This window comes from Dendrobates tinctorius, unplaced genomic scaffold (assembly GCF_039654945.1).
Source record: "Dendrobates tinctorius isolate UK_male_01 unplaced genomic scaffold, ASM3965494v1 ptg000029l, whole genome shotgun sequence".
Lineage (NCBI taxonomy): Eukaryota > Metazoa > Chordata > Amphibia > Anura > Dendrobatidae > Dendrobates > Dendrobates tinctorius.
Genome location: NW_027361697.1, coordinates 22,291,451 through 22,305,831, shown reverse-complemented (window position 1 = coordinate 22,305,831; position 14,381 = coordinate 22,291,451). Strand labels below are relative to the sequence as shown.

The 14,381-nt window shown below is 46.0% G+C and overlaps 1 protein-coding gene across 8 annotated transcripts in view; it reads left to right on the top strand.

The window, feature by feature from the left end:
* BRDT (bromodomain testis associated) overlaps nt 1–12,962 on the top strand; it is a 176,026-nt gene extending 163,064 nt beyond the window's left edge. For all 8 annotated transcript variants that reach the window (XM_073571465.1, XM_073571469.1, XM_073571470.1 and 5 more), the window contains one exon: nt 12,271–12,962. In XM_073571465.1, coding sequence (XP_073427566.1) covers nt 12,271–12,339 — 69 coding nt within the window. In that variant the 3' untranslated portion in view covers nt 12,340–12,962. The remainder of the gene's footprint in view (nt 1–12,270) is intronic.
* Nucleotides 12,963–14,381: the final 1,419 nt, after the last annotated feature.

Genomic DNA, 14,381 nt, shown 5'->3' with positions numbered 1-14,381 from the left:
TTGTACAGAAGTAGAAACTGGGCATGCTCTAATCTAGGCAAAGGTCATTGTCAAATCATGTGAGCTGTGACCTCACTTATTGTGAGTAGCGGATCCTGTGTTCCCAATACGTCTGCGATAATGAGATAAACCGAAAAAATTTTTTGTACACAACAGGAAGGTAGAGTTTAGTATAAGGCCTAAAGAATAGTGTGAAAATTGTAAGATTTCTGAATGATTTTATATAGATGATATGAAGAAAAAAATTTCTGTATCGCTTCATTGGGGGACACAGGAAACCATGGATGTATGCTGCTGCCACTAGGAGGCTGACACTATGCACAAAAAAGATAGCTCCTCCTCCGCAGTGTACACCCCACCGACTGGCACTAGGTTAATCAGTTTAGCGTAGTGTCAGTACAAGGTGGACACGGGTCTGTTACTGGACCCATATCTACTTCGTTTTTCATTGTTTTTCTGTAACGTCTTTTCTTTTTCAGGTGGATTTTCTCCTTACCTCTGGAGGGATATAGTGTGAACAGTCACACTGTACTCCCACATAGAGACTATGAGTATGGCATGTACTGCAACCCCGTATCTTCATATGTCTAGCCCGCAGGACCCCTACCCCTAACACAAGAAGAGTGTTTAGGTGATCCGAATTTTGGTCCTGGCCGTGTCTCATACCCTCTCGCCCACCAGATCCTGTCTGTTTCAGGAGGCACAGACGTCCCACAGTAGAGAGGATGGATGGAGAGGTACATCTTTATTTTCTCTCCATCAGGTTCCAGTCCAGAGGCGACAGAGGAGAAGATTCAGATAAAGAAGAAGATAAACCAGAAAATAAGGAAGATGATATGAATGAAGACCACAAAATAGGTTTTTACTGCCTCTCTCTAATCCCTCTTTTTATTCTAGGATATTAGATCAGGTGCAGGGTTTATATCCTAGGGCTTTCTTTTCTGGTATAGACCTTTTGATATATACTGGGCCTGTCCCCCTTTTTTACTTCCAGCTAGATTGGTGGCGCAGGGTTACCTTATGGGTAATTTTTGGGCCTCCACGTTGCCCTCCCCTGTCCTTGGCATCCGCTTTTTCTACTCTAGGCCTCAGCTTCAGCGGAGCCTAGTACCCGGCGGTTAGCTTCAGGCTTTCTCCCACCCGCCGCTGTCACGCCTCCTCTCCCTGTCACCCGCGGATAACTCCACCCCCTTCAGACCTCAATCAAGCAGACTTTTATTTTTATCTCGCCCCCTCCTCCCCACTTAATGGCGTGCAATTTTCCTTTCTGCGAGCCCTCCTCTTCCTTCCTGCTGTTGACATTTGCCGGCACCTGGACCAGATGTGGCCTCTCTTTGCAGGGATCTCTGCATCTCTCCCTGCAGCCCTTCTTGCTCCTGGTGTCCCTCTGTAGCCTGGAAGTAGACTTCAGGACCCGCATTTTACTGTGAGTAGCTCTGCTCTGCAGACTGACATTCTCCTTAGCATATTCTTTTCTGTCCTCTAACCTTCTGGCATTAATTAGTGGTTCTGCCCTCTAACATGCCTAATCCTAAGGGAGAGTGCTCTCAACCCCCTGCTTCCTCTTCTTCTGCTCTTGTCAGGCATTTTGTTTTTTCCTCATGTAATTGCAAACTCCCTTCAGGTCAGTCCCCTCCCATCTGTCAGGACTGCAGCAGCTTCCCCGCACCTGCTACCCAAGAGTCCCCTACTGCCCCAGGAGAGAGTGGTGCTCCTATCCCACTGTGGGCTACTTCTCTGTCACACTCTGTGGCGGATATCACCAAGGTGTCGCAGCCCCTGGTATCCTTTGTTGACAGATTGCCTGTCCTCCTCTCCGCCGTTGACAGCGTGACTGCAGGACTCTCTGGCTGTGCCTACCATCATGGACCATAAGAGATCTAGGCAGGAGCGTCGTTCTAGCTCTTCCTCCCGCTCCCTCTCCCCATCTGGTCTTTCCCAGCGGAAAACTTCTTCACGATACTCCTCTCCGGAGTCAGCCGTGGCTGTTTCAGATGTACTGTCCGAGGATTACTCGGACCCGGATTCTGACTGGACCTCTAATATGAGAGACACGGTAGAGAGCCTCATTGTTGCTGTCAACCAGACCTTTCACATTAAGGATACCGCTACGGAACCCGCAGAACAGGCAGTTTTGTTTAGGCGGTCGAGACCAGCTTCTAAGGTCTTTGCCCCTCATAGGGAATTTGAGGGGATACTTTCCAGGAAACGGGACAACTCGACCCGCTGCTTCCAAAGAGGGAAGCGCCTCTGAACCATATATCCCTTCTCCCCTGAGCTCACTGCGAACTGGACTGCTTCTGCGACTGTGGGCCCTCTGATTTCCGGACTGTCCACCAACACGTTCCTTCCTCTTACGGATGGAGCATCCCTCAAGAACACCAATAACAACCGGTTCATAGTTCTTAACCCCTTCATGACAGAGCCCTTTTTCGTTTTTACGTTTGTTTTTCGCTCCCCTTCTTCCCTGAGCCATAACTTTTTTTATTTTTCTGCCAATATGGCCATGTGAGGACTTGTTTTTTGCGAGACGAGCTCTACTTTTGAAGGACATTGGTTTTACCATATTGTGTACTCAAAAACTGGAAAAAAAATTCCAAGTGTGGTGAAATTGCAAAAAAGTGCAATTCCACAACTATGTTTTGGATTTTTTTTTTTTACCATTTTCACCAAAAGCTAAAACTTCACCTGCCATTATGATTCTCCAGGTCATTAAAGGGAAGGTGCCATGTTTTTTCATAATTTAATGTAAAAAAGAAAATAGTATAAAAAGATATTGTCCCCTAAGCTTGACTCAGTGGTGTGTATGGATTTTTTTTTTTCTGTAGTAATGCAGCCACTGGGGGCTGCCATCTTACCTCTCTGGCTGCTGAACGACACTTTCCATGCTCATTTACGGCAGTCCCTGGGCATAAGAAACAATAGTCGGCTGCCCACCCTATCTCTTTCATTGCAGCTGCATCAGGAGTGAACTGGCCACGCCTCTGTGGGCAGCTCAATTCACAGCTGTAGGTGTGGCCAGGCGCCATCTTATTAGAGCTTTTCTTTTAGCTTCATTTACACTCTGTTGCAAGCCCTGGATGCTGTACTGTTCCACCATAACAGGGCTTGGATGTTCACTCTGCACATACCAGCTGTAGGAGAGGAACCAGGACGAGCTGCTGGAGACCGAGCTGCTCTTTCCAAAACACCCGACCAGCTGCTGCCCCTGCTCTTGCAAAACATAGGAGGAGCTGCTCCCTGCTGTTTCAAAACACTTGGCCATCTGCTGGACATCTAATCCTCTCCTGTGTGATACTGACTGCTGAGCCCTGTATCTAATCCTCTCCTGTGTGATGCTGTGTGCTGAGCCCTGTATCTAATCCTATCCTGTGTGATACTGACTGCTGAGCTGTGTATCTAATCCTATCCTGTGTGATACTGCCTGCTGAGCCGTGTATCTAATCCTATCCTGTGTGATACTACCTGCTGAGCCGTGTATCTAATCCTATCCTGTGTGATACTGACTGCTGAGCCATGTATCTAATCCTATCCTGTGTGATACTACCTGCTGAGCCGTGTATCTAATCCTATCCTGTGTGATACTGACTGCTGAGCTGTGTATCTAATCCTATCCTGTGTGATACTGACTGCTGAGCTGTGTATCTAATCCTATCCTGTGTGATACTGCCTGCTGAGCCGTGTATCTAATCCTATCCTGTGTGATACTGCCTGCTGAGCCGTGTATCTAATCCTATCCTGTGTGATACTGACTGCTGAGCCGTGTATCTAATCCTATCCTGTGTGATAATGACTGCTGAGCCGTGTATCTAATCCTATCCCGTGTGATACTGCTCTCCTGAAATACTCTGTGCTGCTGTCACCCTGCTCCTCCACCATATATTTCCCTCTGTGCCCCCCATAGACCAGCACACTGCTCTCCTGAAATACTCTGTGCTGCTGTCACCCTGCTCCTCCACCATATATCTCCCTCTGTGCCCCCCATAGACCAGCACACTGCTCTCCTGAAATACTCTGTGGTGCTGTCACCCTGCTCCTCCGCCATGTAGCTCCCTCTGTGACCTCCCCCATAGACCAGCACACTGCTCTCCTGAAATATTCTGTGCTGCTGTCACCCTACTCCCAGAATCCTTGCTGCCTGCCATCCTCGGTGACCGAAGACCCCATTCCTCTCCTCAGATCCCGTCCTGGCGATGTGTGAAAGCGAGGTGACAGGGGCCTGATATATGGTGGAAGGAGCAGGGTGACAGCAGCACAGAGTATTTCAGGAGAGCAGTGTGCTGGTCTATGGGGAGCACCCTGTTCGGTGCCAGGGATTGTACATACAGCACTGTGTTTTATACACATGGATGGACCGTCTGCTTGTCTGCTCCACAGAAATCCAGGAAACATTTCTGCTGATTGATGACCTGTCCTGATCTAGACTTTGCATGCAAAGACAGTCAGCAACTTTGCAGGCCCCATCAAAATGGCTGCTCGCTGTGTTCCTAGATGTCATCCTCTCATTTCTCTTAGCAAACACCCAGAAGGGGAGGAGAGGAGTGACATCACACCCATGTCAGCAGATTCCGCCCATAATTACTGCAGTGCAGTAATGTGAGCTAGGCGTACACTAGGTTTTTGTGCCAAATTTCAGTAGCTGCTCCCCCTAGTGTTAACAAGTGGAAATGCCAGACTTTTTAAAATTATTTTTCATATTTTACAAAATTAAAAACAAATGATATTTTTTAAGAAAATGTAAACATTAATTCTTCACATTTCTTCAATTGCTGAGAAAAAAATTTTTTGGATGGCACCTTTCCTTTAATAGTTCATAGACACCAAACATGTCTAGGCTATTTTTTATTTAAGTGGTGAAAAAAATCCAAAGTTTGTTTTAAAAAAAAAAAATTGCGCTATTTCCTGATAGCCGAACTCCATTTTTCATGATCTCGGGTTGGGTGAGGGCTTATTTTTTGTGCGCCAAGCTGATGTTTTTAATTATACTATTGTGGGATGTATATGACCTTTTGATTGCATTTTAATGCAGTGTTGCTGCAACCAAAAAAAAAGGAATTCTGGGGTCTTGACTTTTTTCCCTACGCCGTTTATCAATCGAGTTAATTTTTTTTTATATTGATAGATCGGGCGATTCTGAACGCGGCGATATCAAATATATGTATGATTGATTTTTTTATTGTTTTATTTTGAATGGGGCAAAGGGGATGATTTGAACTTTTTTATATTTTTTTTTTAATATTTTTAAAAACATTTTTCTTTACTTTTGGCATGCTTCAATAGTCTCCATAGGAGACTAGAAGCTGCCATAACCCGATCAGCTCTGCTACATACAGGCGATGATCAGATCACCTGTATGTAACAGAATTGCTGACTTGCTATGAGCTCCGACCACCGGGCGGTGCTCATAGCAATCTGGCAGTGACCACCATAGAGGTCTGCTGGAGACCTCTGGTTATCATGCTGATCCATCAGCAGGCCCGGATTGGCAATATAACCAACCGGGCATTTTCCCGCTGGGCCGCTGTCACGTGGGCCGCTGTCACGTGGGCCGCGAGTGGCAGCGCCCGGTCATCTGGCCGCTTGCCAGCTGCTGCGGCCACTGTTGCTCCTGCCGCCGGCCCTCTGCGGGCACGGCGGTGATAGTTTCCAAGCTCCTCCCGCACTGCAGGGAGATAAGCTGCCACGCCCCCCCCATCCTCGCCCCCCCCCCCCCGTCCTCGCCCCCCCCCATCCTCGCCCCCCCCATCCTCGCCCCCCCCCATCCTCGCCCCCCCATCCTCGCCTTGGCATGAGACCCCCCCTCCACCCCGCAGCCACTCACAGCGTCGCACTCGCTTGCCTGCTCGCTCTGTTCGCAGGACCTGTGATGAGGTCACAGGAGGGGAGGAGTCAGGGGGTCACATGATCAGGAGCCTTTGTCCAGACCCCCGATCATGTCACCCCCTGACTCCGCCCCTCCTGTGACCTCACAGGTCCTGTGCGCTCAGCCTTGCCTCTTGGTGTCTGCAAGACTCTGCTTTGCTGTTGTCATGGTGCTGGTTGAGGTAAGTATGTGTGGGGTCAGGATTTACAGTGTGGATGTAGCAGAGCTGTGTGTGTATGAGGTGTACGGAGTGGAGCCGTGTGTGTACGAGGTGTATGGAGCGGAGCCGTGTGTGTACGAGGTGTATGGAGCCGAGCCGCGTGTGTACGAGGTGTACGGAGCGGAGCCGCGTGTGTACGAGGTGTACGGAGCGGAGCCGCGTGTGTACGAGGTGTACGGAGCGGAGCCGCGTGTGTACGAGGTGTACGGAGCGGAGCCGCGCGTGTATGGAGTGGAGTCATATGTGTACGGGATGTACGGAGCGGAGCCAAGTGTGTACAAAGCATACAAAGCGTGCTTTTCCCACGGACACAGGATTACACGGCGGAGCCCCGAGGAGCATTTTAAAACTCACACATGACATTCCACCGGAAGTGATGTGCTGGAAGCTGACCGGAAATGAGATAATTTCTTGAGGAGATTGTGAAGGAACCAGGAATGCTTCAGATCGATCACCGTGTCCTCCTCCGACAGCATAGACAGCAGGATCGCCTTGGAATCGGGGATGCTGGCCATGTGAGCGGATCATGATAGGTCCTGCACCGGGAGGCTCAGGTGGGCACTACAATGGGAGCTGGGCTGCTATAGTATCTTTGTAGAATCTTTCTTTCTTTCTTTTTCTTTCTCTCTCTGTTCTTTCTTTCTCTCTCTGTTCTTTCTTCCCCTCTTTCTTTCTTTTTCTTTCCTCTCTTTCTCTCTGTTCTTTCTTTCTTTTCTTTACTTCTTTCTTTCTCTCTCTGTTCTTTCTCTGTCTCTCTCTGTTCTTTCTTTCTTTCCCCTCTTTCTTTCTCTCTCTGTTCTTTCTCTGTCTCTCACTGTTCTTTCTTTCTCTCTCTGTTCTTTCTTTCTTTCCCCTTTCTTTCTCGCTATCTCTGTTTTCTTTTTTCTCTCTCTCTCTGTTTTCTCTCTTTCTTAGTGCCAGTCAGTGTGCCCATAATGCCAGCCACTGTGCCCTCAGTACCAGTCAGTGTGATCAGCAGTGCTAAATGGGTGCGATTAGGTGTGGACATGGGTGTGACTATTTGTGAAATGGGTGTGGCTGGGCGTGGCCAAAATTTGCAGCGGCGCGCTGTGCGCTCCGCAGTCTTTGTCCATCTTTCCCTTCTTCAAAAGTTGGGAGGTATGATAGGGGCGGCTATGACCAGGGGGTCTGGTTGCCCAATAGAGAGCAGTTCTGCCAGGAATTCTGTAATCATGCATACAAAAGGGGACAGAGATTTGGGAGGAGTACTGTACCTAAAAGCAATAAATAGGACTGAGCTGAAATACTGGGCACAGCTGTGACTACATGTTATATAGTCGTGTTAATCTCCGCTCACTTCTTGTAAACTACAAGTGTACAAAGATATTATATAGTCACCATGTGACTAGTGGGCCTGTGTAACTTCAAATGCCAGGGCTGAATTTTAGTCCCAGTCCGGCCCTGTCCATCAGTGACCCGCGTTCATATGACGGGGTCACCGATGGGCGGCATTTCCAGTGCGCTTGCCGGAAGCACGCATTAAATGCCGCTGTCAGAGTTTGATCGTGATTCCACCCGCGACTGTTTAAAGAAGGCACATGTGCCGGGAAACATGTGGGCTCAGTGCATGTCATGAAGGGATTACATTAACACGAGGGTGTCCAAAATATAACAATATTGAAACTTCAAATCAATGATTAGTACACATGTCGTGAAGGGGTTACATTAACACAAGGGTGTCCAAAATATAACAGTATTGGATCTTCAAATCAATGATTATTACACAATCCTGATGCCCAATAACATCAGAAAAACGAAGAGATCCAAAGAACAGTAAAATTCAATAATTTTATTAATGCTGATTAAAATCAATAGATACAGAAAAGGATAAAAATAACAGAGTGCCCCACAATGGGGACGACACAAATTCTGATTAAGTAAAAGGATGATTGACAATCAATCTAAGTGATCATACGCTACGATAAGGTAATAGTACATAGAAATGGCAGAGAAAATAATAGTATGGTAAGTAAATAATATGCAGTGTAATCTTCCGAAACATGCAATGTAATAGACGGTATATTTGACTCAGCACATGAAGAATCACTACTGGTTAATGCCACCAATTTACAAACTATGACCTGGTTTAACTCCATCACTTCAAAGCTGATACCTAACAGTGAAGGGAGGGTGCCAGTAAGATCATAGCGCAAGAATATATCCAAAGGATTTTTACCTTGAGTGTAACAGAGTGGTGTTCCCACACCCCAACGCAGGTTTCGCTTTTGCTCTGAGTCAAATATATAGTCTATTACATTGCATGTTTGGGAAGATCACACTGCATATTATATACTTACCATACTAATATTTTCTCTGCCATTTCTATGTACTATTACCTTATCATATCGTATGATCACTTAGATTGATTGTCAATCATCCTTTTACTTAGTCAGAATTTGTGGTGTCCCCATTGTGAGGCACTCGGCTATTTTTATCCTTTTGTGTATCTATTGATTTTAATCAGAATTAATAAAATTATTGAATTTTACTGTTGTTTGGATCTCTTCATTTTTCTGATGTTATTGGGCATCATAGAGTCCTATGCAAGGTCAGCCTTTGAAGCAGCCGCTTCTACATTGTGCCCTGCCTTTGCCTCAACCTGGGTGACAGTCTATAGCCGCATGGGATAAGCAGCTCCGTCAGGGCATTCTTTCTGAAGCCCAACTGAGGGAACTAGTCAACCTCGCAAACCAAATTTCTCATGCAGGGAAGTACATGGTATTTGCCTCTGTTGACGCTGCTGCATGTGCTGCTCGGGCATCCAGCAATATAGAGGCCATCCAACGGACCATTTGGCTGAAGACGTGGCAGGCGGACTTATCCTCAAAGAAGTCCCTTACCAACTTGTCTTTCCATGGTTACCATTTATTTGGCTCCAAGCTGGACCAAATTATTAAGGAGAGACAAGCTCGCTCTTTCCTCTGGCCAAACCTTGCCGTCCTCCTTTGAAGCGTGAGTTTCGATCAGCATCGGACTGGAGCACCTTGGGCCCACCAGAGAAAACCATTCTGGGGGCCCACTATGTAGCTTCATAGAAATAAATACAAGACCACCAATTGTGTGGTAAAACACGCTAATATAAGTGTATAATATTAGGTAGTACACATCTTAACTATGTAGCAGGGGTTGGGGTAGCTTCCCTCATAGAATATAATGTAGCCCCCTTATAGAATATAAAGTAGCCCCCTCATAGTATAATGTAGCCCCTTCATATAGTATAAAGAAGCCCCCCTCAAAGAATATAATGTAGCCCCCTCATATAGTATAATGTACCCCCCTCAAAGAATATAATGCAGCCCCTCCTAGGGTATAATGCAGCCCCCTCATATAGTATAATGTAGTCTCCCTCATAGAATATAATGCAGCCCCCATACAATATAATGTAGCCCCCTCATGGTATAATGTAGCCCCCCTCATAGGGTATAATGCAGCCTCCCCCCCACAGAATATAATGCAGCCCCCCTCATATGGTATAATGTAGCCTCTCCTAGGGTATAATGTAGCCTCCCACAGAATATAATGCAGCTACCCCTCATAGGGTATAATGCAGCCTCCCCCTACAGGGTATAATGCAGCCCCCCCACACAATATAATGCAATCAGTCTGTCCGGCACACAGTGGGTATGCGATGAAGTGACGTAATCGCGCACACGCAGTGGCAGAGGGGACTGATGGGAGAGGGAGTGTCAACTGATGCTCCTCCATTTTTGCTTTCATCGGCATCTATGATTCCGATACAGTTGAATGTGGCGTGCACTGGGGGCGGTGCTGGTGCCGGGTCCCTCTGACTTACAGCCCCATAGCGGCAGCGGAGGCCTGGTCTGCCATCTCTGATAGCGGGCAGTGTTAGATGCAGCTTGCGGCTAACTCTGCCCACTCTCCTCTGCATGATCATGTGGGCGTGGGGAAGGGTGAATATTCATGTCTCTTTAGCAGTGGGGACAGGCTTTAGCTGCAGCAGCCGGCTCCGGTCTCCTGTCACCCGCTACGGCTCTGCTGTCACGTGGGACCCCATAGTAGCTGCGTGGTGTGCCGCTATTAGAAACACGCCCCTGGCTGGGTCCCCTGATGCAGCGGGGATCCTAGCCAGCTGCTGGCCCTGTATGCCAGCAGATGTCAGTGCCTGTGCCCACCGGAGAATTCTCCAGTGGGCTAGTCCGACCCTGGTTTTGGTACTTTCACCCCCTACGCCAATTTGTCTTCGATGGAGGATTTCTTTGGCCAAGAGAGGCCACAGGCTCATCAGGATAAGAAAAGGGTTTCCTTTAAATCCTCCTTCTCCGAGCATTCCTGTAATGCGCAGGCTAGATTCCCCAGGACCAGTCTTGGCAGATTTTCCTCCGCATGATTCATCCTGGATCTAAGATTACTGAACGAAAGGTGTCCATCTATGCCATTTCTGGATGGAGTCTCATAGTTCAATAATTGCTATCTTGGAATGGCAGGAGTTACTGTTCTCCATGATCTCCTTTCTCCATGTCATTGTTTTCTCAGGATATCAGAGATTCCTGCGTTTTGTGGTGGGCAGGACAATTTTCAGTTTTTTGCCTTGCCTTAAGGGCTCACAACCGCTCCCAGGGTCTTCAGAAAGATCGTGGCAGCAGTATTGCCCATTCTGTGGATCATAGGTCCAGTGCTCTTCCCGTACCTCAAAGACCTTCTCATAATGCCTCCATCCTTTTACTTGGCCCCGGAAGACCTGTCCATCATTCTTGAATCCCTGTTTCAAGGGATGCCGGTCTATCTATGGGCACCAGTTTGGCCCAGAAGGTCTTGTTTGACAGAGGCATCAATCTTCTCGTGGATGCTCCCCTGGAGGCTCCCAGATAGACCGGATCTTCTTTCCCAAGGGCTGATCTGACACCAGAATTCTCAGGTCAGATTTTTTCTCCAGGAGGTAGCATATGCAGTGCCCCTGTATTGGACTCCCGTGTACTCCTGGGACCTAAATTTCTTTGTCATTCCTCAGGCTGTGCGTAGAGGCCTTCCGGCCTCCAGGGCAACCATGGCTCTCTGGATCCCGACGTCAATTTTGGAGGCATACCAGGTCAGAACAGAGCGCCTTCTCCTGGGTTTAAGGCACACTCAACCCAGGCAGTGGGTGCCTCCTGGGTGGTACACCATAGGGCCTCCGCTCTGCAACTCTGCAAAGCGGCAACCTGGTCATCCATCCACATGTTCGCCGAATTTTACAGGGTCCATACCTAAGCTTCGGAGGATGCCAGCCTAGGTAGAAGAATCTTGCAGGTGGCAGTGGTTAGTTCTCCGACCTGAACAGAGTTTTCTGCTGTTCCCTCCCCTCGGACTGCTTTGGGACGTCCCATGGTTTCCTGTGTCCCCCAATGAAGCGATAGAGAAAACAAGATTTTTGGTTACTCACCGTAAAATTTGCTTCTCGGAACCTTTATTGGAGGACATAGCACCCTCCCAAGTTTAGCAGTTCTGTTTACAGTATCATATTGTTACAGTTTGAGTTTGGCTGTTTTGTTTCTTTTACATGTTGCTTCTCCTACTGCTTTCTCACTAATTGATTAACTTAGTGCCAGTCGGTGGGGTGTATACTGCGGAGGAGGAGCTAACTTTTTTTGTGCATAGTGTCAGCCTCCTAGTGGCAGCAGCGTACACCCATGGTTTCCTGTTTCCCCCAATGAAGCGATAGAGAAAACAGATTTTACAGTGAGTATTCAAAAATCCTGTTTTGTTTTTTTGCAAAATATTAAATATTTATAATAGGCCTGTCTGTAAAGTCAGAATGGAAAAAAGTCATATTTCATTTTATATTTTTACAGAAAAATACTAGGCATCCTTTACAATGCCTGTAACCTATATATTTTATGTATGACTTTGTACAATGTATAAGTGATTGCAGAAGAAGCTGAGTGTTCTGTATGGATGAACATAAAAGGTACAATATTTCTATATACTATGCAGGCGCGCTGCCTCCAGCCATCTTACTATATGTTCCACAACACAAGCATTTCCTGTAAAGTCATAAACCTGACAAGCAACTGCCGTGGTTAGATGTTTCTTTTGATATCTTCCATCTCCAGAAACCACTAGATGTCCTTTAATGATGACCTCTACAGGAAAATGTGACCATGACTCTCCATATCACACCGAAAACGTGTGAATACAATAACATACTGTGTCCTCTTTTCCTTTCCAGATGGCTGGAACTATTGACATGTATCTGCAGAGCGATATTATGGCAGATTTTGAAGAATATTTATGCTGAACCATGCAAACATTTCTTTCTACTGAGAATGTATTCATATTTGTGGTAACTTTTGTAAGTGCACGATTACATTTCCAAGACCCTAATAAATATATATATTCTAACTCATTCAGTATGACCTGAAGGCCCATTGCTTTTCAGAATCGGACAATGTCTATTGTAGTACCCTGTAATTGCAGGAGTGACAAAGAGCAAAGTATAGATTAGATATCACTTATTATTCAAACGCAAACGCCAAGCTTTAAAATTGTATTTTGTTTAAATATTGAATCTGTTTATCTGTGTTCTTTGTAAAGTAAATGTGATTTTTTTTTTTTTGCTAAGGTTTTTTTTTTTTTTAACGACTGTACACTCCTTTTGTTGGCCTTGTACAGCTGTCATTGTAATAAAAGCTGTTAAATCCTTAAAATTCCTGTTTAAGAAAACAGCCAATGGCTAAAGACGTCCACATTGCCAGTCAAGTGATTTAGTGTGTTTAGCATATATTTGCGTATTTCTATGGTTAAGTTCAAATGACAGTCGACCAAAAAAATCGGCAAATTTTCATCCATTAAAAATTTGTTTGACTTCTGTATGGCATTCATTTTTATACTTCGGCTGTGAATAAAATTTACAAACCAAAACCAGTTTCCGCTGTTAATAATGGCAATGTATCTGTAAAAAGCAGATGCTATATATGTGATCCATTTGGGATCTGTATTTTTTTTTTTGCACACACACAGACTTGAATAGCCAAGTCTCTTCCAAAATATGGAGAAGACTAATGCAGGCTACAATTTTTTTCATGCTGACATTTGGTCCGTGGGGATAAAAAGTCATCTGAACAGCACGTGTGAATAACTTTTGGTCAAAGCGCTGTCCTTTTCTTTTCACGGGCAGAATTCGGACCGAAAATACAGTGATGTGTACAGAGCCTATGAGAGAGCAGCTGCCAGACTCTACTGGCAGCATCTTATCTCCTGCAAGAACAAAAAGATCAACCACTGAAATTCAACAGGCCGGATCCTTCTCTCCCCCCAGCATCATGACATCATTTATCAGTTGAAGAGTTGGTAGGCCCCATACATATTGATGGTCAGCAAGTCTGGCTGAGTTTAGTCCTGTATATGCTGCTCAATTTATAGAAAGGTATGTAAATTTGCTCTTCTCCAAGAGGAAGAAAAGTAGCTTTCTATTGACACCCATCAGAGTAGTCTATGTCCAACTCTTGTCCCATGTCTAAGAATATTTAGACAAATCAGAGTCTTGTATGCATATGGTACCAGTTGGTTGGGTGAGACGCTTCTGACAGAGGTCACTTGGAGGGGGGGATACGGTTTTAATTGTGCAGATTTCTATATGGTATAGGGAAATGTGTAGGTCAGGCAATTCTCCATCGGGAAAAAAATGCAGATTGGCACTCCTCCAATATGCGGTAGCTACCTTATAAGATACACCCTTGTACAGACATCTTATTTAGAGTTCTTGCCCCTCTTCAGTGCAGAGTAGGAACGCTGCATCCATGGTACCCTTTCATACTGGAATGATGTAGAACTGTTCAGCTGGCCATTAAAGGGTGGATTAAGTGATAGTGATGGCATATACTAGCAATATATTGAGTTATCACATACTGTTCCTGAAATTGAAGGGGCGACAGCACTGCATCCTTTTTCACCCAGTTTTTCTTCCTGATGGGGAACATCCATTCAAGTGTAGTGGACTGGGAGCAGTTCCCTGCACAGTCTGGTGTTCAGTATTGGCACTGCATGAGAAAACCTTGACAAAGATGCAGGTCTGTGACCCTTCATTTTATTAATCTGGGAATCACAAACCTTACACCCTGAGTGATCATTATGATATGGCATTTCACTGCCATCACTTACTAAGATGGGAAAATATGTTACGTACTTACCAACTAATGAGTTTGCAAGTCAGGAGCTGCAGGCTGTAGCTGCAACATGAAGAGCAAACTTTCATTGATCACACAGTCACGGTCACAGAACCTGAGCAGTGCTGCTTTAATAGCCAAGATCAAAGAACCTTAGATCATAGACACTGATTAC